The 1280-nt window shown below is 54.0% G+C and overlaps 1 protein-coding gene across 1 annotated transcript in view; it reads right to left on the bottom strand.

The window, feature by feature from the left end:
- Positions 1–922, bottom strand: part of LOC103070158 (C-C motif chemokine 22) — a 3979-nt gene extending 3057 nt beyond the window's left edge. Inside the window, exon 1 of the mRNA XM_007468285.1 lies at positions 850–922. Within this exon, the coding sequence (XP_007468347.1) occupies positions 850–922 (73 nt within the window). The remainder of the gene's footprint in view (positions 1–849) is intronic.
- Positions 923–1280: the final 358 nt, after the last annotated feature.

The raw sequence follows: 1280 nt of genomic DNA, 5'->3' as shown, positions 1-1280 counted from the left end.
GCTGAACCAGGTGGACACTTTGAAGAACTTCCCAGGTAATCTGAGAACTTCCCTTCAGCTCACATCTACTCTAATCCCCTTCCTGGTGCAAATGGTGAGGCTGAGGTCCAGAGATGGGGGAGGACTTGCCCAGATCACACAGCATGACCCTGGAGAGTCAGGACAAGGGCTCAGGCAGAGTCCAGGCACGGAAGCCCGGGTTCTCGCTCTGCTGTGAGTCACTTAACATCTCTGAGACCTAATTTCCTCCTCAGACCCCGGGGGTAATAATAGCACCTACCCTATGGGGCCTGTAATGCAGAGAAGTTGCTCAGGAACCCCAATAACTGAGCAGTATCGTTCCTAGCTCCCAGACTCCCAGTCCAGTGCTCATTCCCCTACCCATCATAGGGCAGAAGAGTGTACACTGGGATGGAAAGAGAAGTCAGGAACCCAGTGTTGAGGGCAGGTTCTGGAGAAAAATGCGGCGGTGAGAGGGCAGGACTGGTTTTCCAAGGGAATATCTCTTACCGCTGCTCCTGCCTTTACCCACCCCAGCTGGCCTCCTCCAGTGGCTGCTTCTTCACATCCCAAGGCCCTTTCCTTGAGTTCTCTGGAGTAGGAGACCCTGGGCTATGCCCATTACAACCCCGAGCCCAGCTGAGATAGATCCTAGACTCCAAGCCTTCAAGACTATCCATTGAACAGATGTATAAACTGAGGTCCAGAGAAGCAATGGGACTAGCCCAAGAGCCAGTGGCAGATTGGAGTCTTCTGCTCTCAGTTCAGTGCTCTTTCTACCACATGAGGAAGATACCCCAGTATCTGACCTTGACCTCTGCAGAGAGCCCTCCCTCTTCCCAGCCTCACCTGCCTCTGTTGCTTGAAGTGTCATAGCGAGGAGGATGAGGGCAGCCAGGAGTGGGGCCTGCAGACTGGCCATACTTTTGTCCTGTGTGTCCCAGCTCACGTGTCTACAATCGCCAAAGGACAGGAGGCTCTGGTATTTAAATGCTTGCTACACCCACAAGCCTCGGACACTCTTAGTCACCGGTGAGCCCAGAATCTCTGACATTCACATTATGAAAGAAGAACTCCCACTTCCTCCAAAGAGAAGGAAATTCTCTGTGGCCAGGAACCACTCAAAGGGGACCCCCACCCTGACCTCCCCCCTGGGTCCCAAGAGACTTGCAAAATCCCCCTTGAGCTGGGCCTCTTGGAGGCCTGTGCTCCCTGGGGTCTGATGGCTGTGTGGCCTTGGCCATGTCACTGGATATCTCTGGGACTGAGTTTGCCCATCT

Source organism: Lipotes vexillifer, unplaced genomic scaffold (assembly GCF_000442215.2).
Source record: "Lipotes vexillifer unplaced genomic scaffold, Lipotes_vexillifer_v1.1 scaffold1347, whole genome shotgun sequence".
NCBI classification, from domain to species: Eukaryota; Metazoa; Chordata; class Mammalia; order Artiodactyla; family Lipotidae; genus Lipotes; species Lipotes vexillifer.
The sequence above is the reverse complement of the archived record's forward strand: the minus strand, read 5'-3'. Positions and strand labels throughout refer to the sequence as shown.